This window comes from Carassius gibelio, chromosome A10 (assembly GCF_023724105.1).
Source record: "Carassius gibelio isolate Cgi1373 ecotype wild population from Czech Republic chromosome A10, carGib1.2-hapl.c, whole genome shotgun sequence".
In the NCBI taxonomy this organism is placed as follows: domain Eukaryota; kingdom Metazoa; phylum Chordata; class Actinopteri; order Cypriniformes; family Cyprinidae; genus Carassius; species Carassius gibelio.
In genome coordinates this window covers 19,178,963-19,202,094 of record NC_068380.1, presented here as the reverse complement: position 1 = coordinate 19,202,094, position 23,132 = coordinate 19,178,963, and the positions used below count along the sequence as shown (strand labels likewise).

The 23,132-nt window shown below is 36.3% G+C and overlaps 2 protein-coding genes across 3 annotated transcripts in view; one reads left to right on the top strand and one right to left on the bottom strand.

Moving 5' to 3' along the window:
- The window catches only part of LOC128021463 (ciliary neurotrophic factor receptor subunit alpha), a 42,317-nt gene extending 28,960 nt beyond the window's left edge, over nt 1-13,357 (top strand). For both annotated transcript variants that reach the window (XM_052608698.1, XM_052608699.1), the window contains exons 3-12: nt 2,939-3,005; nt 3,432-3,592; nt 5,016-5,130; nt 5,945-6,111; nt 6,317-6,486; nt 7,825-7,972; nt 9,025-9,114; nt 10,264-10,366; nt 10,492-10,571; nt 12,357-13,357. In XM_052608698.1, coding sequence (XP_052464658.1) covers nt 2,939-3,005; nt 3,432-3,592; nt 5,016-5,130; nt 5,945-6,111; nt 6,317-6,486; nt 7,825-7,972; nt 9,025-9,114; nt 10,264-10,366; nt 10,492-10,570 — 1,100 coding nt within the window. In that variant the 3' untranslated portion in view covers nt 10,571; nt 12,357-13,357. The remainder of the gene's footprint in view (nt 1-2,938; nt 3,006-3,431; nt 3,593-5,015; nt 5,131-5,944; nt 6,112-6,316; nt 6,487-7,824; nt 7,973-9,024; nt 9,115-10,263; nt 10,367-10,491; nt 10,572-12,356) is intronic.
- A 3,082-nt stretch (nt 13,358-16,439) lies between these two features.
- On the bottom strand, nt 16,440-22,321 carry LOC128021468 (transmembrane protein 267). The gene is made up of 3 exons (XM_052608705.1): nt 22,256-22,321; nt 21,242-21,631; nt 16,440-18,942 (listed from the first exon to the last, which is right to left on the bottom strand). The coding sequence occupies exons 2-3, from the start codon at nt 21,593-21,595 to the stop codon at nt 18,607-18,609; spliced, it is 690 nt and encodes a 229-aa protein (XP_052464665.1). The 5' UTR covers nt 21,596-21,631; nt 22,256-22,321; the 3' UTR covers nt 16,440-18,606.
- Nucleotides 22,322-23,132: the final 811 nt, after the last annotated feature.

Genomic DNA, 23,132 nt, shown 5'->3' with positions numbered 1-23,132 from the left:
AATCGTAGCGCAATGGAGGCAGTGTCTTCTCTAATGTAACCTTCCTCCATCTCAGGAGATCTGCTTTTTAATCTCATATTTTGTAAGATTTGCATAGTTTTCATTTGTACTATTTATTATTTATTCCAGTTTTTTGAGAAGGCACTGCCTCCCTTGCCTCTGTGGACGAAATGTCACCAAATTAAACTTGAGATCATGATTATCCCACAAATCTGAAGAAAACAAAACAGCCAAAGCAAAAATAACATAATTTATAGAGGTTTCGTCAAAAATATATTAATTTGAACAAAATAATAGAAATAGGAAATAGAAATGATAGCCAATGTCTCATTCATAAAGACTAAAGTAATCTCCATGTTGAACGAATCCGCATTTGTGAATGATCTCTTGAATTAATGATTCAGTGAAAATACTTTTCTAGTCGTCAACTACAGGCATTGGTATAGATATCCTACTCAACACATGCAAGTGTTAAAATGCTTTTAAAAAAGTTCATTTTACTCGATCCACAGACATCAAACTATAAACTTTTACCCCAGCTATCATGTGGTTAAAAGGTCTGTAACACAGAAATAACAATAATGTGTGGTTAAGTTTGTGAAGCTGTTCAAATGCAGATGCAAATGTTGTCTTTCAAAAGTTTAACCAAAGTCCCTAAAATCTTTGGCATAACGACTGTTTCATCTGATTTTTAAAAAAAGTTTTAGGAAAACTCTATTCTGTTCACCAAGACTGCATTTATTTGATTAAAAATACTGTAAACGGATAGCATAAAACCACATTAGCATTCAAATGCTGTTGCTGTTAGTATTTGGATGTGTGTTCCAGCATATGGACCTCGTCACAAGTCTTTGTAGCGTTTCTTTGTTAACAAAACAGGATGGTATTATACAGAACAACTAGAGCAGATAGCAAAAAGTTTTATCATGTGACAAAATTAGATTTGAATCCAAAGCAGGAACATAGCCATGGCTTTGTTTTGTGGAACAAAAAACATCTCTGTTTAAAGTCCCAAGTTCTCCATTGCCCTGCGTATGGATTGCTCAATTAATGCATGCAGCTCTGTGTGTGTTATGGCTGCGATTTCGCTGGCCAGGGAGGGAGAAATTTGAGAAATGTGGTGGGATTTCAAATAAAATGCTTTTGCCAATATTTCCTGAAAGCCGACATTGAGAACAAGCGTTTCTTGAGCGCAGTTAGACCCTGGACACTGGATCGACGCCACTCTGTGTGTGTGACCCTCTGCGTGTGTGTGTTTGCTCTTTGTTTAACTCTTGGCAGTAAATGTCTGATATAAATACTGAAACCTGACTAGGCAGAAAAGCACAGTAATGTAAACAGCTTGATTCTTGCTATAGAATCGCTGCAAGCTGTATAATGATGAACGGATGAAGCGGTGCAGCAGTTTTGAGGAAGCAACTCTTTAAACTGGAGCTTGTCAAGCTGCATATATTTTAAAGTCATTGAAATGCAGTCAAGCTCACATTGCAAAATAATTGCATTATAGTCTCAGCCTCACTATTAAATATCAGCACAAAGTCTGGCTCATTTTCCAACTCATTCTGGCCAAGAACATGCCTGACTGTCTTTTGATGTCAACAACCACAGATTTTCACTGCGTTCCAAATGGGATAAATTTGCCTCTTAAGGGCACTTTGTAGTGAGAACAATCATGTATTCAGCGATGTGCTCAAAGCTTGTCATTTCAGTTAAGGATTTAGAAGGGTACAACTGATGGACACTTTTCACACCCATTATTCTTCGCACATGTATGTTCCATGAATGTATTTTGTTAATTGCCTACTGTTAATATATAAAAACTTAATTTCTGATTAGTATTATGCATTGCTAAGAATTCATTTGGATAACTTTCCATATTTTCAAATTGTTGTATCTCGGCCAAATATTGTCCGATCCTGATAGTTACATCAATGGAAAGCATATTTATTCAGCTTTCAAATTATCTAGAAATCTCAATTTTGATAAATTTAAACTTAAGACTGGTTTTGTGGTCCATGGTCAAGTATATTGTATATTGTATATTTTAGTTAATTATTTACTGGATATATTTTATTGTAGTATTTTGTAGCACATTTATTTTCTTTTTGAAGGGTAAACAAAACCATATTAGTCTGCGGCGTTTATCTCAGTCTTTGCTGTATATGCGATTGTAAACTGTATAATTACCATGTAATTATACATATCTAAACATAATTAGAATTTTTTTTTTTTTTTCATAATCTATGCCAAAAATACACTTTCACCACCATTTTTTGGTCTCAATCGTACATGTGTAAAGGTGTTTTTACATGATGATGTTTGTACACTGTTAATGTGATATTTCACTTTAGACTAAATTTCAAATGAGACTTGTGCATAAATAATTAATTTATATATGTATGAATTTTTTAAAACCTAAATGGCCAAATAAAGAAATAAATTGCATGTGTTTAACCTGTCCTCTAACAATACGCCCGTATAGGTCATTTGTCAAAAATCCCTGAAATACGACCCATCAGAGTGTACTACAATTGCGCCCATTTCGGCAACAGGACATTTTCTTGTTATTGTTTTGTACTCTTTTATCTGCGCCATAATTCGGGTTTCATGTAGCTCAGTTGGTAGAGCATTGCGTTACATGACGATATGTGATCATGTGATCATGGGTTGGATCCCAGATAACGCACATGCTCATAAAATGTATATGCTCTCTAAATCATAATTTTGCATTATATCTGTGAGGGGTAGGTTTAGAGGTGGGGTTAGGTATGGTATTTCCTACAAATTAACTGCCTAGTAAAATATGTACGAGTTACCGTGGGATCGGTTTAAAAAGTCCACACATTGCATTTAAATTAAAACACATTTTGATTGGTAATGACATTGTTAAGGGTAATAATATAATCACTTGATGAAATCACATGTCTCCTGCTTTCAGTTTCAGACGTCCAGTTCGGTGGATTGGGCTCCACGGTCACGCTCATATGCGGAGGTGCTCACGGCGGGTACGTTCTCCAGTCTATATTAAGCCTTGCTAGATCTCCATTAGACTCCAGAGCTAAGCTTTCCTGGAAGGAGTGGTAATAGTGTGCTTAACCACCCTCTGTAGGGGCACGGGGCCAGTCCTTTTAGGGTTTGGACACATCGAGGCTGTTTACTATGGGTAAGGGGGGCTTGACTCCCCAGCCTCAGATTTTGGCAAGCCTTGTTTTTCAAATAAATGCATATTTCATGCCAGTAAAGACACTATCCAAGAGAATCCCAGTGCCAAAAATAAGATTTGCACATCACACGATACGCAGGTTTAGTTGGTGCTGATAGCGGTTAGAGGTATTTTGTAGGTCTATCTTTGATTAGCGCAGGTTTGCGAGGAAAGCAGGTGAAGGTTCTTGACGGAGATGTTGACTCTGAGTTTTGGATGGGTTCGGCAGGTCTCCAGTGGAATGGCGGTTCAATGGGAGCTCAGTAACACCGCTGCAAACACACAAGGGCTCGCTTGCGCTACTGAGCGCCACACACTCGATGGAAGGCAACTACAGCTGCCATGATGAACGAGGAACTTTACTGCACTCCATCAAACTACGCCTGGGATGTAAGTCAGCTTCATTGATACAAGACTCCCTTGTTTCATGTTTTGACTCACAATGTGGTTCATTTGATAAACTAAGGGTAAGGCTTTAAAAAATTGCCATATTTAATGTAATGTTAATGAAAATTTGGCCACAATGAATAGATGTAATGGTAGCACTTTAGTAGAAGGACTAATTCTCACTATTAACTAGTTGTTTATTAGCATGCATATTACTAGCACACCGGCTGTTTATAAGTACTTATAAAATACATTTGAATTATTTATTCTGCATGACCATATTTTAGATCCTTTAATCCAACCCCTTACCTGAACTTAACAGCTACTTACCAACTATTAATGAGCAGCAAATTAGGAGTTTATTGAGGCAAAAGTCATAGTTGATGGTTTGTTAATAGTGAGAACTGGTCCTTAAAATAAAGTGTGACTGTGTACTATTGTACCTTGTGTGTCCATCACTTAGCCAAAAAGATTCATATATATTCATATACATCCATTTTATATATTCATTTTTTTATTTGGTTGTTTGTCTATATATCTTTTTATTTATAATTTTATTAAAAAAATTACTTTTTTTATGGATTTAATTATACTTTTAATAATGCTTATTTACTAGTTTACTCTACAAATGCACTTGGCTGACCTCAATTTGTATTGAACCAGGACATTCCTTCCTAACCCTAACACCGTGCGACGAATTGAACCGAAATGTTATATGGCATCTACCACGACTAAGTTCTATTGCTTCTGATTGAAAACAGCATCTTAAGAACATTCTTGGCTTAAAAAAACGAAAGTGTTGTAGCAACATAAACATAACAGATCTGGTCTGATAATCTTTGATTCATGCTCTTGACTCATTACGAACTTCATCTCGGATCACATCCAGGAAGTGTATATGTGTGCTCGAGACGTCTAAATTGGTGCTCCTTTGGGAAAGTGTCTAATATACAATATATATATATTTTACATTAAAGTATGTTTTATATACTTATGTTTTATGATATTTTGTCATGCTTTAAAGAAGGACACTCATTGGCATTGGTTTTGACATCTGAAATGTTATTCCTCGATGCCTCCGAAGTGGTGCTGGAAATTCTGGAAAAAAGGGAATTACTTTATAACCCTAAGGAGATGAAGAAAGTGTGTAGTTGTACGCCCTTGCTGTTTAACTCAGGGTGCTTCCTCTAACAGGAAGTCCCTGAATCACAGCTCCACAGTTTCCTGATAGGAAGTGTTGAGATTGCTTCTTCTAGTGTGTGTGTGTAATTTAGTCTACTGTGTGACGGACCCTCACGTCCTTGAAGGCAGCACTTGAGTTCAACAGCTGTCTTGTGCAGTCTGTCTGTTTGGATGTTCACAGATAAAGTGTATTGTGTCTAAAGTTAGCTCATGAGATATTTTTTTTGTCTTCTTCTTCTTTTAGATCCACCTCATTTTGTCAGAGTTTCTTGTCGTATGCCGAATCATATGAACATCTACTGCTCCTGGGTACAAACTAAGACAACACACCTGCCCACATTATACAGAACCTCCTACAGGTGCGCTCTCGTCTTGTTTAGTGTATAATAATATTATTACATTTCAATTAAAATCTATCTATCTATAAAAAATATATATTTTTATTTTACAATAATGTTTCATTTGTTCACATTAGTTATTGCATAAACTAACATGGACTAACAGTGAACAATATATTTGACAGCATTTAGTAAAATTTGAACTTAAAGGTTTGGTTTGCTCAAAAGTGAAAATTAGCCCATAAATTACTCAAGTCGTCCTAGGTCTATAGGACTTTCTTAATTCAGATGAATCTAGTCGAAGTTATATAAAAAAATCAGCGGGTGCTGCATGCATCAGTCCAAAAGAAGCTAAATAAAAAGCGTCCATCCATCTTACACGGGCTCCAGGGGGTGAACAAAGGCTTTCTATAGCGAATGCAATGCATTTATTTAACAAAAATATCCATATTCAAAACATAATAATCTCTTTAATGTAGCTTGCGCCAACAGTTGCACAGAAGCAGTTCTGAGCTGATGATGTTAGTCGTCGGCGCTACGCATTTAACATTAACTAAGGTTAATAAATGCTGTTTAAGTGTTGTTCATGTTAACTAATATAGTTAATAATGTAAATTTGACATTAATGCAAAAAGTTAGCATTTTATTTATTTTTGGTATATACACTACAGGGGGTCAGTAAGATTTTGCACAGTTGGAGATTAATACTTGTATACTGCAAACATGTTAAATTGGTCAAAAGTCACAGTAAAGATATCTGTAATGTTTGAATGTGATGCACTTGTTGAACATTTTAAACAGTTTATTCATCAAAGAATCCTAATGTTTTCTGCAGTGGTAAGGGCATAGATATGGAGCCGTGCGAGCAGGAGCAGATCGGGGTGAATGAATGTACGATTACGAACCCACCATTCTGGACCTCGAAGTTCCTGGTGAACATCACCGAAATCAACCCGCTGGGATCCAACTCCACCATCCTCCAGATAGATGCTCATGAACTCTGTGAGATTATATGCCTGCATATCATTGGCACATTCATTGACTCATTTCATATATTTGGATTTATATTATAATGGTGGGGGGGGGGGGTTGTAAAGCATTGTTAAAGATTTCTTCGACTCTTTTAGAGTAGCATTTAGTTCAAAAATCCGATTCTATAATCGGTTTTATGTAATAAGAACTGATGTCAGTATTTCTGTGGTTCCAGTGAAGCCAGATCCTCCCCAGGACGTCCGAGTTCATCAGGTGGAGGGTCAGCCCACTCAGTTACTGGTCCAGTGGAGTTGTCCTTCGTCCTGGCAGGTTGAAATCTTGCACGCTTTCCCTTTGACATTCTTACTGCGCTACCGGCCGATCGGCTCCAACTACTGGTCAAGGGTAAGAACCTTTTACAAGCAATCAATCATTAGTTCTTAATTAGATAGGATGTGTGTGTGTGTGTGTGTGTGTGTGTAGTGGTGAGTGGTAGAATGTTGAAACCCAACAGTTGCTAGTAGCCACTGACTTCCAAAGTAGTCTATGGTTACTGAAAAAAAAAAAAAAATAATAATACTATGGAAGTCAATGGCTACAAGCCATAGCTGGTTTGCCAACATTCTGTAAAACATTGGTGACTTTTTTTTGTTTTTTGTTCATATAATGAAATGTAATGTGGTCTAAAACAAAATTGGACTTTCACTGTCAGAGGAAAGGGTCATTGTTTCGGTTTGCAACCAACATACAACCCTCATTTCATATGAGTCTTCAATAAACAGTCCTGCAGTCCAGCCCTCTCAGCGCATGCGCACACACACACACACACACACACACACAGTGTTGTCTTATCTCAGAGCCCCACAGTCATCTCTGCACGGGCTGATCTTATCTGCTTTCATCGGGCTGCTTGGCCTTTCATCAGACAACCAGATGTTTGCTGTCTCCAGAGCTGTGTGTGTGTGTGTGTGTGTGTGTGTGTGTGTGTGTGTGCTTGCACCACTGTAAGGGTTGTTTATGCTTTGTCTGACAAGTGAAGAAGCTAGCAAGTTATAAAGATGCTCATTTTAGTTTTTGCTTTAATAAAATGAATGAAAAGCAAAACAAGCAAAACTGCTGCCACATTGTGTTCCAAAAGAGAAAAGTGTGTGTGTGTGTGTGTGTGTGTGTGTGTGTGTGTGTGTGTGTGTGTGTGTATTTTAAAGAATTTAATGCTTTTATTCAGCAAGGAAACATAACATTGATCAAAAGTGACAGCGAAGACATTTATAATGTAACAAAAGAAAAAACACTGTTCTTTTATCTTTATATTAATCAAAGAATACTAAAAAAAATATGAAGCAGCACAACTGTTTTCAACATTGATAACAATCAGAAATGTTTGTTGAGCAGCAAATCAGTATATTAGAATGATTTCTGAAGAATCATGAAAAAAAAAAAAATGTTTAATTTTATGTTTTGGCATAACACCTCAGGCGAAAATTTTAAATAGTTGTATAGAACAATAGACCAATTGTAATATTATATTTACAATTCTTTTGTAATAAATTAATAAATAATATGTAGATTAATATTTATTTATTTATTTTTCATGAATGACATCATCACTTAAGATGACATAACCAAGACCTTATGGTCTGGTTATCTAGCATGTTTTAATATGCTGTATGTGTACATATATGTATGTATCTGTGAATCAGTCTGTACAGCGCTGTCCTCTGTTAAGTGTTGATCTGTCCTCAGCTGGAGACAGAAGATAACACAAGCCTGAAGATCATGGATGCTCTAGTGGGTCGCCTGCATCAGATCCAGATCAGAGCCCAGGACGCCCTGATCAACCACAGCCAGTGGAGTGAGTGGAGTCATGTGGTGGAGGCCCAGCCGTGGATGGGTCAGTGAACACACACACACACGCGCACACACACACACACACGCGCACACGTTCACTCTCACTGACAAACATAACCAGTGTCATTTAAATATGCAGTCAGTTTTATGCAACAGTGGCAGGCATGAGATGACCAGAAATAGACTTAAAAGTTATGTTTGTATGTGTACAAATCTTTTCAGTTTGTATTATATTAATAATGCATGCACTTTTGCATTTAGCTCATATTTGTTCAGATGGTAACAGTTTAGGGACCAATTCTTACTATTAAAAAGTTACTTATTATCATGCATATTACTAGCATATTGGCTGTTTATTGGTACTTATAAAGCACATATCAATGCCTTGTTCTGCATGACTGTATTTTAGATCTATTGATCCACACCACACTTAAACTTAACAACTCCTTACTTACTAATAATAAGCAGCAAATTAGGAGTTTATCGAGGTGAATTCATAGTGAATAGTTTTTTAATAGTGAAAATGTGTCTCTGAACTAAAGTGTGATTGTGGAGTCACTAGATTGAATATTTCAGTAAGGTTTCAGTAGTTAATGCATTAACTCACATTATAAACAATGAGCAATACATGTGTTGCAGTATTTACTCATCTTTGTAAATGTTAGTTAATATAAAATACAACTGTTAATTTTTGATGTTTGCCTGAGTCTAATATATAATATGAAAATATAAAACTTTTGATCTTAATAATTAATAATTAGTAAATTAGTAATGTTGATATTAAGATGAATAAATGCTCTAGATGTATTTTAGTTAATGTTATCTAACACTAACAAATGGAACCTTACTGTAAAAATTAAATATTAAACTGTTAAATATTCCAATATTTCTACTTTTAAACAATAAACCATGAGTCTGTTTAAAATAAACCAATCTAGTGATCCATATGCTAAGTGATTCAGTTTAAAACAGGCTTTGGATTGTCGAAGGGAAAACTGACATGGCATATTCTGACATGCCTTTTGAGCAGAGCTGGTCATGAATAATTCATAAGCTGTATAAATATATATAATTATATTTGTTTTGCAATTTTAGAGCCTTTGAAAGAGCCGACAGAGGAACCGGTGGATTTTAGCTTTCCATTTTTCAACTCATTTCCAGTGAGGACGACAGACAAGTCTCCAGGTATTTGGAGAATTTTGTTAAAACTGCAACGTTGTTTCTCTGTTTGACAGTTTTATCTTTTCACTCTTAGTGACTGAGAGGTTTTGGCAGGGATCGTTATACGCATTCAAATTAAACACATGGTATCAGACGCTTTTGAGATCTTAGCTAGAGTTTCTTTTTTTTTTTTTTCACCCCCTAAACGTTTTCTGGATGGTTTGGTCTTGTTTGTGGTGGGCGGAGTTTTCTCCCCGTCATCGGGCTCTGACCAATCAAAGCGTGCCAGTCTTCTCTAATGCAGTCATGTGGCAGACTCGGTCTGCTCTTCATTAGCTAACTGTTTCCAGGCCATTTATTTAAAACCCCTCATCTAGCATGTGAACTGCACTGTATGATGCAAGAGTCATATTTATCAGATCAAGAATTACGTTTGTACAACTGACTCTACTCAGAAAGCTTTTGCTCACAAAGGAATGTCTTCATTTCTCTAGCTTAAGATGGCAAAAATGAAATAAAAATGGCCAAAAAGTAATTCAAATGAAATAAATTTTTATCCCCTTAGGATGTAAATAAAGATGGACATATTATTATTTTAATGCTCTTTTTTTAATTATTATTATTTTTATTTGTTTTTACTGGTTTTGCAAGTGCTATAACAGTAATATTTCCCAAAAAAAAAAAAAAAGTACAATCAACAATTAATGTCTAATTTTCTTTCTTTTGTGTGTGTGTGCTGTGTTTTTCAATGTGTATTTTTCTGCCTTGTTTTGTTTTATTTGTATTGTTTTATTGTTTTATTTTTTTTTGTGCAATTTGTTGTGATTTTGTTATTTTGTATCTCTTTTGTGCTTTGTTTATTTGTCTTTTGTTTGTGGTTGTTTATTATTGTTTTTTTGTTTCTATTTTGTATTGTTTTGTTTATTCGTGTGATGTTTTTTTGTTTATTTCTTTTGTTTTGTTATTTTATTTGTTTTAATTATTTGTGTTTTGTGTTGTACGGTTTTATTTTTTGTGTTTTGTTTATTTGTGTTGCTGTGTTTTTTTTGTGTGTTTTTTTTCTGTTATTTTGATTTATTTGTTTGTGTTTTTTTTTTTTTTTTTTATCTGTGTGTGTGCTTCATTTGTTTTGCGTTTCATTTTGTTTCAGTTTGTGTTTTGTTCTTGCTTCAGATTCATCGTTACACCAGACTGGGAGCCTCGGACTGTTGATTTTGTTGGGTCTGTTTGCAGCGGTCATGGTGTCTGTGTTATTAACCATCATCACACTTCTATGGTAGAAATTCTGCTTTATGTACACATATCTATATTTCATACCTAAATCCATACAAACAGGTTGCAAAAATTAGACCGAGACACAAGACAACCTGTCACTCCATCTCTCAATTGTTCCCGTCATAGGGTCAGACAGAGAAAACAGGACAATGTGAAGAAAGAAGAACTGGCTTCCATGGTGAAGATGAAGTCCATAGCGATCTAAAGTAAGCTGGCGCAGGCCTCCGTCTCCTGTTTCAGTGATTGGCCCGTCTCAGTTTAAACAGTCTGGAGGAGAAAGCATGCTAAACGATCCATTTATGGTTACTATGTTGATACTTTGAATATACCATTGGTTGGCTGTCCTCTATTTTTACTGCACAGAAAACAAACTCAGTCAAAAATGCAGTCAACAAAACCAACTAGACTTTTCCTTAGAAGTCCATTCTGAATGGAAACCATCAAAAGGTCCCAAACACACGGCACATTGTGAGAGTGAGAACAGCACATTAATGGTCGAGTGAATGTCCTAAATGATTGTTTCGGGTGTGTATGGAATAAAACAGTCACTCCTGTTTTGCATCTGAACAAGAAACAGCTTAATCCGATAATCCGGAGTAAGTAATATTAACGACTTGAGATGTTGTATTGTTTGTAATCTATCGTCAGCAGGCGAATGTCTTGTTTATGTCGGTGTTGTGTCACTGCTTTTAAAATAGCGCACTCTGTCTGAACCGAAGTTTAATGTGGTTTGCAGATAGACCGCAGGACCGTGTGCAAGAAACGTCCACGGACACAGTCATTTACAAACGAGTCAAGACAAATCCTAGTGTTTCACTTGCTTCCTACCTCGGCCAAGTTTAAAACAGACACCTGTTTTTATTATAATACAAAAAACTTAACATTAAGAGTTTCAAATATCGATTCATGTCACGTTAACGCCGATAGCAGCTAAAGAGTTCACATTATCATAGTGAACGCATGTAGAAATGGACCAGTGTGTCCGAGTTAGTTATTTGCCCTTATTGATTAGGACAACAACACATGATCCTTTTACAGTAATAGCTAGCTTCTAGTCTACATTATATGAGCTTCGACTGCTGTAGAAAAAAATTAAAAACTGAAGGCATAGACATAAACAGCATCTGTTCGCTTTGAACTTTATGACTTTTTTACTCATCTTTAGATCTGAATTTGTGACTCAAGATGTAAACACAATGATTTATATGAGACGCCTGCTCTATATTAGCCTGTAATTCTTCCTGACTCTCGCACATGATGTAATAATTAATAGTTGAATGAAAATGAACGTTGGCATTATTTACTCACACTCATGTCATTCCAAATAGTTCATTTGTGTGTGTGTGTGAAGAAAATATTATAAACTTTATATTTAGGCATGAACTGTTCTATTTTTTATTGTTGTATTTGTTATTATTGTTATTGGTATTATTTAAACAAGTTTTAGGACAGTATAAAATATCATATTCAAAGCAAATACAAAATATGCAACAAAATGCATGACCGTTCAAAAGTTTGGGGTCAGTAAGATTTTTTTTATGATTCTGCAAGGAGTCTCTTATGCTCCTCAATGCTGCATTTATTTGACCAAAAATACAGTAAAAACAGTAATATTGTGAAATATTATTACAATATAAAATAACTGTTTTCCATGTGAATATATTGTAAAATGTAATTTATTCCTGCGATCAAAGCTGTATTTTCAGCATCATTCCTCCAGTCACATGATCTTCAGAAATCATTCTGATATGATGATTATTTTTCACTGTTGTGCTGCTAAACATACACACACAATTCTAAAATACATACATCTGAATTTCTTAAATGAATAATAAATGAAAAATAAAACATAAATATAATCTGACCCCCAAATTTCGAACTATAGTGTATTTTAGTAGTGAATATATATATATATATATATATATATATAACATTGTTTACACAATTGTTGCTCTAAAAGTGTTTCATTTTGTTGTTTACCTCTAACTTAGGTTTGAGAAGAAGGCTGTCTTCAGTTCGGCCCTCATAGGGCATCAGTTTAGGGAATCACCACCACTGACAGACTCCATTACCCACAATCCACCTCTCAGCCTCTTTCAGAGGATGGGCTCTAAATGGCATGAACTGTGAACATGTACAGTCTCCAATGTAGCACAATGCAATGGAAAAAAAAAAACACAAGGATTTCCTTCCTCCTTTACTTTTCTCTGCTCAAAGCAAAGTCTTGGACAATGAAAAACCAGTTTTTGTGTTTTTGCATCACTCTCTCTTCCCGATATTCCCCGCACTCCACTGGACTCCACTTCTGACACAGACAGCGCTGTGAAAGGCTCAGCGTTTGGCCGGATGTGCGCAGCATACGGGGCATTATGGAGAAAGTGGCGTTTTCAGGCCTCGATCCGTAACCTTCAGACAGCTGCTATCTTTGGCGCTCCGGCGATGGACGCGGTGTTCTTTCTGTGGAGAGACAAAGCAAGATTTCTTCTCCGCGCTCAGAACAGGTGGAGACATCTGCAGTTGACTGGCTTCGTCTGGTTAGTTTCCAGCCAGATGTAGCATCTAAAGCATCTGCTTCTCAGAAATAAACTCCCGTAAAATGCATTTGACCGTGACTTCAGCTTCAGAGTTCATGTCTTGACCGTAAACGCCAGCGAGGGTTACAAACACGCAACTTTCTGTGAGCTGGCGTTCAACAAAACTGGACTCCCAATGCGTTTCATTTCTCTTGACTTTTTTGGCATGTTGTCTGCATTGAATCGAGACATGAATGTAAATCAGTCTTACGGTGTCACATTTATAAGGTGATTAAAGCTGATTGTTTCTATGTTGAAGCTAATAGATATTCACAATATAAAATTCTATTGATGCTCATTTATAAAATTAGATTGTTATACATTTATGCCGTTATATTGTATGATAGTTTGTATACAGCATACTGTTCTGTTGTACGTTGCTCTCCAGTGACATAAAGCTCAGTGCATGCGTTTTTGTAGTTCTTTTAAAATATATGATTTTATTGAATTTTAAGATTTTAGTATGCATATAGGTACACACCAACAAAAATAAGCCCCGGTGTCCAAAGAAAGACGTAAAGTGGTTATCGTCAAGTCTGGAATATGAATCTATGGATGCTTTTTTGTTTTGTTTTGTTTTTTATCTGTGGGATAAAAAAAAAAAAAAAAATGAAAACCGTAATTGTGATTTTTTTTTTTTTTTAATCTCACAATTCCGTTTTTTTTTTTTTTGCAATTCTGACTTTTCCTCACAGTTCAAATTTTATATTTCACAATTCTTTTTAGTCACGATTCTGAGTTTACATTTTAACAATTGCGGTAATTGCGAGTTTTTGTCTTTTGTTTTTGTAATTCCCACGTCTCACAATTAAAGATATCTCACTTTTTTTTGTTTGTTTTTTTTTTTTTTTAGTAAGTGTGAGTTTGCAATTCTTGTTATAAAACGGATAGTTCCAGTCCTTGATTCTGATTGGCCGAGCCGCGTTCGAAGCTGTTGTAAATTACTCTACAAACACACATCTTTGTTTACGTCTGTTTTTGCTCGAAAACCACTTTATTGCAACCACAACCGTTTCTGAGGAGCTACACTGTTTGGCCGAAGAATAATGTTTTTATTAATATCATTACATTTTATTTGCTTTGTTTTGTTTCGTATACCTTGCTACAAATATAGTATAACCATTCGGGATCGTGCCTAATAACGTCTCTTAGCTGTTATAAATCCACTGTAAACCACGGCTTCTTGGGGTTTATTGCTTTAGTGTCTATCTTGGGATTCTAAATGCATAAAGTATCTCGAGTCTAAATTGTGAGAAGAAAAGCCTAGAGATATAAACTCAACTCAGAATTGTGAAGAAAAAAAAAAGTTTCCATATGTTTTTCTTTCTTTCTTTCTTTTCAGTCAAATTCAAAAAATGCGAATTCCTATTCTGGCTTTGGCACCAAATTAAATATTCATTTGGGTTTATTTTTGATAACAGCAATGTTTATAAAGACCAAAAGTGCAACTAAAAATAATGGACAATATTTTACAAAGATGTCACTGTGATCATTTCTTCTTGATAATCCTTTTAATTCATTGAATATCTAGCAGATGTTTTTTTTTTTTTTTTTTTTTTTAATGCCAGATGTTACATTTCTTGCAGTTTTGCACCATTTGCTCATATCCTCTGCCGTTCATGTGCCTTAACGTTTTGCCTGTTTCTGTTCCCCCAGCAAGAAGATTTGTGTTTTTTTTTTTTTTGTAGTATTCATGGCCTATGGGATTGATGCCCTGATGACCCTTCACTTTAAAATAGATTATGATGGAACAGTGAATCATTTATGCATAATTCATTTCCAAAAAAGGGTTTGGTTTGGTTTTGTCAGTCAGTCATATTTGAGACCGTACTCTTGGTCATATAATCGCTCTCCGTTCCCTGCTTTGATTAAAGTTGTCCTGCGTGTGGAGCATATGTAGATTTGGTTGGTCTGTTCATTCAGGATTTGATTGACCTGATGATCAGCAACATCCAGTAAATCGCTGGTTTTGGTCGTGACCGGTTGAGAAGCGCTTCAGCTAAGCACCTGGACACTGTGACGTGCTGGAAGTATCTTCTTACGGCGGATCGTGTTTATTTTTAGACCTCTATTGTGTGATTCGTCTGTAAACGGACTCATTAGGGGTTGTTATTGGCCTGGCGTGTGTTAAAGTCACTCAGCACTGACCATCAAGTCTTGCATCAGAGAGATTCAGTCTGGCGCTGAAGGAAACTGATGTGTGATTCCAGAGAAGCCAAGCAAAGCAAACGAGCCAATCGATCCGCAATCATCCGTTACTGGCAGAGACTTTATACTTCAAGCAGGACAGGTTCTTGGAGAAAAATGTGTATAGTTCCCGTTTTCTCTTTGCATTTTTTATAATGCTGCATGCATGATGTCAGATCCAGATGTGTTTGTAACATTGGATTACTGTTGCCTGTCAAATATAAGGGAAAGGTCAACACACAGGCGTCCACAGTAAATGTATATAGTATATATATATATATTTTTTCTGTACAACATAAGCTGTTTTATTATTCTTCCGTCTATATTTTTGTGAAATAAAAGTTATTTTATCTGAAGAAAACGACTGTTGATTGTAAGGTTGGTGACAGAAATCTTCACTGATTTTGTAAGTTTGTTTAGTGAAAAATTCAGCAGCTCGCTTCCAATCACTCGTGCCGATTGACAAATATTTAATCATGAAAATCAGGCCAGGGCTTTAGCTGCTTGCTGAAGTTACTGTTACTCGGCCAAGGCTCCGGTCAAATCATATTCCTCCAATATTTGAGTCTGGGGATTTACACGGTATATTGACTTCAGATCACATACTAATCCTAATATTTACACGTTCATCTGAATCATTTCTGCTGCAGATCAAGATGTGGATCACCAGGTTAGTTTTGGCCATCTGGACACTGGAATAACAAACTAAAAAAACTAAAACTAAGACTGAATGTCTGTAAGTATTTTGATTTGTGTATTTATTGTGTAACAGGTTTGAGGGAACATAAAAACTTTTTAAAGTCCACTAATTAAACTAAAATAGTTTGCTTTAATTTTTTAGCAATCACAGACATCACCAAACAGTGTCTTAACCTGTTTATTAAATGGCTGTGAACATACACATTTTAATGTTCGGATGAAAAGTTAATATTACATTATTGAATTTTATTAGCATTATTTGTTTGTTTGTTTTTGTCTTTGGATAATAGATTTTAAAATCTTTAATTCATTTGAAGTAAATGCACAGGGGTCTTAACCCTCTCAAGGCAGGCGTTGCAGATTTGCAACAGTAAAGTAACTAAAAACCTTCTTACTCCAGACACATATTTTATGAATCTGGAGTACTAAAAACTTTACTATAGGTTACTAAATTTACTAAGTTACTAAAACTTAATTTGAGCCTGAGAGGGTTAACAGAGACATCTTTCCCCATATTTTATGAATGTCTTTGAGACAATGGAATATTTCAAGTACATCACGTGGAGCTTCAAAGTGAAGGGAATCAGAAGCAACGAATGAAGACGGAGCCAGAGCAGAAGTGTGCATCTGCAGCTTTAGTGGGACTGGTGACAGTTTGCAGAAATAAATAACGCTTTCAGTCATTTCTGGACTATGCATCAACACCACATTATTGACAAATCGAAATCATGTGCAAAAAAAAAGCATATAAACAAAATCAATATTTACAACAGTACATAATTAACAACAAACGAGAAGAATCAGTGAAGGCCAGGGCCATGGCTGGAGTTGGTCTACAGCTCCCTCTGCAGGTCTGAGAAGGCCTCTACAACTGATTTAACCACGGATACAGAACATTCCCTTATTACCATAAATAATTAATAAATGCACAATTCTATCACTTCTTCTCAAAATAAGCGTATCAGTACACACAAGTTTCCACTGCTGTAATTCATGGCTTCCTGATGCAGTTTAAACTCGGAGCTTGACCAAAAATAAATAAATATAATAATAATTATGCACCACAAGTCAAAAGTTTGAAAACACAGAACAATATTAAAATGTTTTCAGCGTTTATAAATGGAATTTAAATTGTGCCCATTTAAGCATTTAACAAACATTTCTGAAACAGTGATTCTAGACAACATAAATGAAAATACAACATTTTTGAGGAGAGTATTATCCCTGTACGATACTGAATAAAATAAAGAAATAAGTACATACACAATGCTAAATCAACTACACATTGTACTGTAAACACTAATATTGAACAATATCTGATTTAATTAGACCTGGAAAAAAGCCAAAGTAAGTATTTAGTCTTATATATATATATAAGGAAGAGCAGTTCACCCAAAAATGGGTGAAAATGTCCTCAGCCTCAGGCCATCCAAGATGTAAATAGTTTCTTCCTCTGAACAGATTTGGAGAAATGTAGCACTGCATCAGTGTCTCACCAGTGGATCCTCTGCAGTGAATGGGTGCCGTCAGAGTGAGAGTCCAAACAGCTGAGTCAGCAAGTCATATTAACAATTATTCCAAAGCCTGTGGCTTAAAAGGCAGCAATAATATTAAGTAACAATAAAAAGCATCTCCGTTTTCCATTTTAAAAGGTTTATAATAAGACTTCTCCGAGTTAAACTAGGTCTACCAGTGTTTTCTGCTGCCTAAATACCCTACAGAGAGAAAACCGTCCTTTCAGTTTCCCTTCAGTGATCTCTCACAAACACATCCATTCTCAAAGCCTATTCCTGGACACACCACACGTCATGACACAACCTTGTGTCTGCGGCTTCCTTCCTTAGCACTGTTTGATCAGACAACTATAAGCTAAATATGCCACCACATCGCTGAAGCTGAAGTAGGGTTAGTAAGAGTGATTCCAGACCATCTAAACCAGGGCTGGGCGATAAGATCCAACATCCATTTAGAACTAGATTTAAAAGCACTTTTATTGAGCTGTTAAGTTACTTTAACAGTTTCACAATCTGCAAGCATTTATATATATATAAAAACATTTTCTAATAACATTTTAAATTGTCATTTCAGTAGCAACAACAGCATGAAGATTCGGTCACATTGATCGCAGCTGCACACATTTTCATGAGTGAACTCCAGTCATTTTAATAGGAATGGTAGGTCATGTGACTCTTCCGCGATAACTGAGCTGCATCGCGACACTACTGACAACTGACTTTTTTTTTGCCCCCCAAAATTTTGCTAATGTGGGTTAATTCACAACTATAAATTAGCATGTTTTTTTTTTTTTTGTTCATTGAAACTGCTCATCGACATCTTTGTGTGGAGCTTGAATAAAGGCAGGTTAATGCTGTTTATTACTTTACATTGTTAATTTGATGCATATTAATAGATTATTAGATATTCAGAATAATTAAATAGCATCTACAAGCCAGCACTGAGAATCCAAATCAGCAAATATTGAAATTCTACTATTATTACTCTTTTTGCTCTGTAATGGATTAATATATCAAATATATACAGCATATTGTACAAAAAGGTTGCAAAATAGATTTTTTTTTTTTTTTTTTAATCGCCCAACCCTAATCTGAATCATTCATATTAAAATACTCACAGTCTTCACAGTGAATACAACCTGATTTCACACCGATACCTGAATGACCACAGTAGTGGAAAGTATCAAACATCTCTCGGGGGAAGAAGGACGAGTTACGCTGGAATGGCGACGAGGCGAAGAGGAATAAAATAAACAAACCAGTGTTTTTCAGACGTCGATGGCGACTCCGTGTTTGGTGGAGATCATGTCTCTGGTGCCGGTCAGATACATGAGCACCGAGCACAGGTGAGGGAGAGTGGCTGTGATGGTGACGTACAGCCAGTAAGAGATGGGTGCCGTGTTTCCAAACGGACACACCCAGAGGCCGTGCCGAACGCCGTCGCGGACGTGGTGCGACGCCAGCGAGATGAACAGCATCCAGGGCAGCGAGCACCAGGAGTCCTTGAGCCGGCAGGCCCACATGAGGAGGCGCAGGGAGAAGCAGAGCGCTGGGATCAGGGTGGAGCAGTGCAGCGGAGGCCTGTGCGGCAGATTCACAGCGGCCTGCGGCAACACAAGGACACGAGCTAGGTTAAAGCTGCATGTTGCACTGATCAATGCATGAGTGAGTTACTGATGCCATTGCATAAATGCATTACTTGCTGTTATCCATGATCATTTTATCCTGGAAGCAAGAGTGTCTAATAGCAATGGGATTAAACTGGTCAAACCCTGCTAACTGTCTGAAGTCACAGAAATACTAACAAATATATTGTATTACCATAATTAATGTCTCCAAACTGCCCTACAAAGGCAAAGTACAGTAACTACGCAAACTGAGAAAAAGACCTTTAGTTTTTACCTCAGCCAGTCAAACATGTTGTGGGTAGATTAGTGGCAATGCATTCATTCAAAGCCTTTTTAGGATTAACTTTTTTTTTTTAGATAAAAACCATAAGCACTGATGTGATCTTTGACCACTAAAATGCAGATACTGCCATCTGCCTTTTGATGACCTTACACAATTAAAACACTATTACAAAAGCAAAGTGCAGTATCTTCTAGCTAAATCATATTAATAAGCAGTGTTGGGCAAGCTACTTGGAAAATGTAGTGAGCTAAACTACCAGTTACTCTACAGTAAATGAAGCTTCACTACACTGAAGCTACCCCCCTGGGAAATGTAGCAAGCTAAGCTACATCAACAGTAGCTTGCTACATCCAAGCTACTTTTAAAATTACATTTTTATGTTGAACACATTTTATTACAAGTCAATGCTATCTCAGTGCTCAAAACTGTCAGTCAAACAGATAGGCAGGTGTAATTGTTTAGTTTAATAGTTTTTTGTGTTCCTTATCAATTTGGCAACAAAAACAATCAAAATACATGTAATTAACAATGTGCGCACAAGTAAGTGTATGCACCTGTTGCATGGGCATGCTTAATATACTGTAGGCCTTTGCAGAACAAAATGCAAGACCTCCAAACAGTACAAAAAAAATGGCCAGGCTGGCCCTTATGAAACAAAAAATATATTGCAGTATATTGGAAAATATCATGTAATATATTAGGCATGCATTCTTATATATATTTATTTTTTTCCAATATATTGCAATATATTGAAAGCGGCGATCATTTGTATATTTTGCAATATATTATATAATATATGTGTCATCAATATATTATTAAATGTATTCAAATATATAAAATATTAGAAATAAAAAGGGAAAATAATATATTGGTAAACATATTTTCCTTTCGTAAGGGCGGACCCTGATAATTTTTACAAGCAGCATCTAAAACATATTTTCTCTGTTATCTCGGTCAGTGTCATGTACTTGTCGAGGTACGGCCACGGCGACTCACTCCTCGGGATTAACTGTTCTCCGACCTCACCCTCTGCCATCATTTCATCAAATAATTTTTTGCGCGACTGGCCAAGCAGTGTTACCATCCGGAGCAGAAGGTGGCGGTACTGCATCATTAAGATGGTTGGTTGCTATCCACCGTAAACACGAACAAGATGAAGTAGCGCCGTCGCGTCACTACTGATCCAGGATCAGCGATCTTAGCAGTTGTATTTCCCGATTTGAGTTTGAGCTTCAGAAATGCTTGCGAAAATGTAGCTTGTGTGGAAGCTACCGCACTACTTGGTAAAAAAAAGAGCTTAGCTACTGAAAAGCTATTTGATTCAGAAAGCAGCGAAGCTACGACCAAGCTACTGAGAAACTAGTAGCTTCGCTGCTTGTAGCGACGCTACTGCCCAACACTGTTAATAAAAGACTAGTTCAGTCAGCTTTTCTTTTTGTGTTTCTTACTACATGCTGATTGTTTTTAATAACTTTAATAGTATTATTAATGTTTGCATGTTGTGTACGTTAAAATTACTTCGTATTAAGCTTAAGTAATGAGTTAATATTTAGCTATCTACCTTACCCGTCTTTGGATATTTGCATTTAAACATGAGTTCAACCATCATTTGGCCGCGGGATACAAGGCAGATCGCGCAGTACTGTGGTGTCTAACAGGAAAACAAAACAATGAATTCAGTTACTTCACTTACTGCGGTTTGCCTTGGTATTAGTTACGATTTTGTAGTTACTGCAATTTTGACACTCTCGTTTCTCTGAAATTAGATAAAATTGAACCAGGAGACTGTCACAATCAGAACAGATGTCGCAAAGCCCATTTTAGGACTTCACTCAATTTTGACCAGATGTGTAGTTACTCCTCTTTGCCTTTGGACGGCAGTATTGGCTTATTGCGTCATTATCTGTTGAGTGTTAAGTTGCTGAAATAAATGGCAAAAAAGTGAAGTTATCCATTTTCAAAAGCTAATTAAAAAGAAACAAAAGGTCTCACTCTGAGTGACAATGATCCAGCCGTGAAAAAGTGGTCCAGGTCAATGATAGAAGCCAGAAACCCGGCCAAGACGACTTCATAGAAGTCACTTTTCTTCCTCAAACCGATGACGATGGCCCATGACCAGAGTCCGATGATGCCGTGGACGGCGTTATCGAGCACAGCCCTGAGCCACAGGTGCTGGATGAAGGGGAGCGTCAGAAAGGGGTCGACGAGGAAGCAGAACGCTCCCAGGCCCGCGCTGGCTAACAGAGAGGCAGTGCTGAAGGTCTGGAGCAGGGCCTGAGCTTTCTCCGTCTCCACGGCCAGGTTCAGAGGAGATGAGGAGTCCAGCTTGGAGTAAAAGCCCCTCATCGCTGGCCTCTTCCATGGACGGGTCCACAGCCTGATCTGCTGGAACACACACTGATTACAGCAGGCTAATGTGAGACTGTTTCATGTGGTTATGATAGCAGACAGTGCTCTCAAAATAAGAGTTTAAACCTGTGAATTAACACATCATGTTTGCATATCTTCAATAAAGACATGAACAGATCGAACATTAATAATAATGTTAGCAGCAGACTTCTATATACACACATACTGACATATACGAACTGAAAACAAACGCGCAATATGTATATATATTATTATATAACACCAAAACAGAAACAAAAAAACAAGACATTAAATATAAAATCACTGCTTTAAATTATAATGTGATGCAGGCTGTCGGGATATTTCACATGGTATGTTTTAAGTCTTGCATAACTGCACTGCAATTCTGATTTTATATTGAAATGAATACATAAATCAGTATTATAATCGGACATCTTGTCTAGCGAAGGATGTTGTTCTTACGAAATTAGCATTAGCTTTGCTGCTAACTAGCTCATCAGCTAATTCACTGCTCAAGGCAAAAGACTGCATTTATTAGCCAAGATAACAACATTCACATAAAAGCCCTAAACCGGTCCTGTTCTCAAACTACATCAGAAGACTGCAGTATTGACACACACAGTCTTCTCTTCTCACCTCATTTCTCTCTCCTCCACACCGGTCTGACAGCGGACGGTTCGTTCCTAGAGACGTCTGATTCAAGAACCACTGAATCGGTTCATTGAATTGAATCGCGAATCGAACTGATAATATTCCAACTCGAGTCAGGTTTTATTTATTTGTATTTGTTATTTTAATTTTGTTATTATTATTTGTTTTGTGAATAAATGTACGATTAAACAAATGTTTTTATTTATTTTTATTTATTTATTTTTTGTTATTATTTTTTATTAATTATTTTTTGGACGGTTGTTCTGGTAAACATTTTATTTTTCATGAATGAAACCCTTCAGGTTCATTTTATTTTATTTATTTATTGATTGTATTTACAACATCTACAGCCTTGTTTAGCTTTTTTAAAATGTGTTTGTTCGGTTTTAATTAAATGTTAATAATATGGACTTCCCATGCATAATATATATATATATATTTTTTTATCTCAATCAGATAGTGGTTCAAAGGACGTAGAATATATCAGCTCTGGAGGTAGGCTGTGCTCATCTGTCCTCTCAGTCACTATTTTCAATTTAAATATCTCATATTAACCACAGATCACAAATGTGTTTATTTTATTATTATTTTTTTAATAGACACAACAAATGGAATCAAATATGCTGCCATCTGCTGGGGAAATATTTGTACATGCACATTCATAAATACCATAGACAATAGCCTACCATAGACAGCGGACAATACGAGTAGCATCTTCCTGCAAAACCGGAGGCTGCATTTTCAGGACCGCAATCCTAGGACCGCATTTCTAGGACCCTAGGTTTTTAGTGACAACGATGCCTACTGTGAATAAATTATTTTTTGATCAACATTAAAACAATTGTGATGCATTTCAATGGAA